The sequence below is a fragment of the Orycteropus afer genome, unplaced genomic scaffold (genome assembly GCF_000298275.1).
Source record: "Orycteropus afer afer isolate SDZICR_OR568_19922 unplaced genomic scaffold, OryAfe1.0 scaffold00136, whole genome shotgun sequence".
NCBI classification, from domain to species: Eukaryota; Metazoa; Chordata; class Mammalia; order Tubulidentata; family Orycteropodidae; genus Orycteropus; species Orycteropus afer.
In genome coordinates this window covers 6,030,032-6,030,582 of record NW_006921723.1, presented here as the reverse complement: position 1 = coordinate 6,030,582, position 551 = coordinate 6,030,032, and the positions used below count along the sequence as shown (strand labels likewise).

Here is a 551-nt window from a genome sequence, read left to right as displayed (position 1 = left end):
GCATCATCAGGGAGGGGTTTCTGGTTTACTTCTAGGAGCAGAGACCAATGAGCTGGGTCCCCTTAATTGCCCAGACCTGAAGCAGGGTGGAGGGTAGAGTGGCTGAAGGCATGGTTGTGGGGTAAAGGACAAGCTAGGAAGCTGGCAACACAGCCCTGTGGGACTCCAAGGAGCAGAATGTGAGACCCAAGAGCACAGAGGGAAAGCTGGAACAGTGGCCCTAGCCCCCCTGACTCTGCTCCTCTCCCCATGGGTGTCCCCAAGCAGAAGACTTCTCCCACACACCTTGCCCCACTCCCCTTACAGGAGGCTGTGGACGACATCATTTCTGCTCTGAAACTGGACCCAGGCACCGTGGTCCCTGAAATCCACTCACTGAAGCCAGAAGCCCAGGCCCTCATCACCCAGGGCCTCTACGCCCACTGTCGGGCTCTCTTGGGCCAGCCTTTAGACACTGGAGCACCCCTCAATGACGAGGACACCCAAGGCCTCCTTGCCATCGGGGAGGCACTGGTCAAACTTGACAACCAGAAGCCAGGCTGGCATATCCT

At 58.1% G+C, this 551-nt stretch overlaps 1 protein-coding gene across 1 annotated transcript in view; it reads left to right on the top strand.

The window, feature by feature from the left end:
* Positions 1-551, top strand: part of TTC34 (tetratricopeptide repeat domain 34) — a 52,041-nt gene that overhangs the window by 43,608 nt on the left and 7,882 nt on the right. The window contains exon 6 of the mRNA XM_007945521.1: positions 307-551. This exon is cut by the window's right edge and continues 17 nt beyond it. Within this exon, the coding sequence (XP_007943712.1) occupies positions 307-551 (245 nt within the window). The remainder of the gene's footprint in view (positions 1-306) is intronic.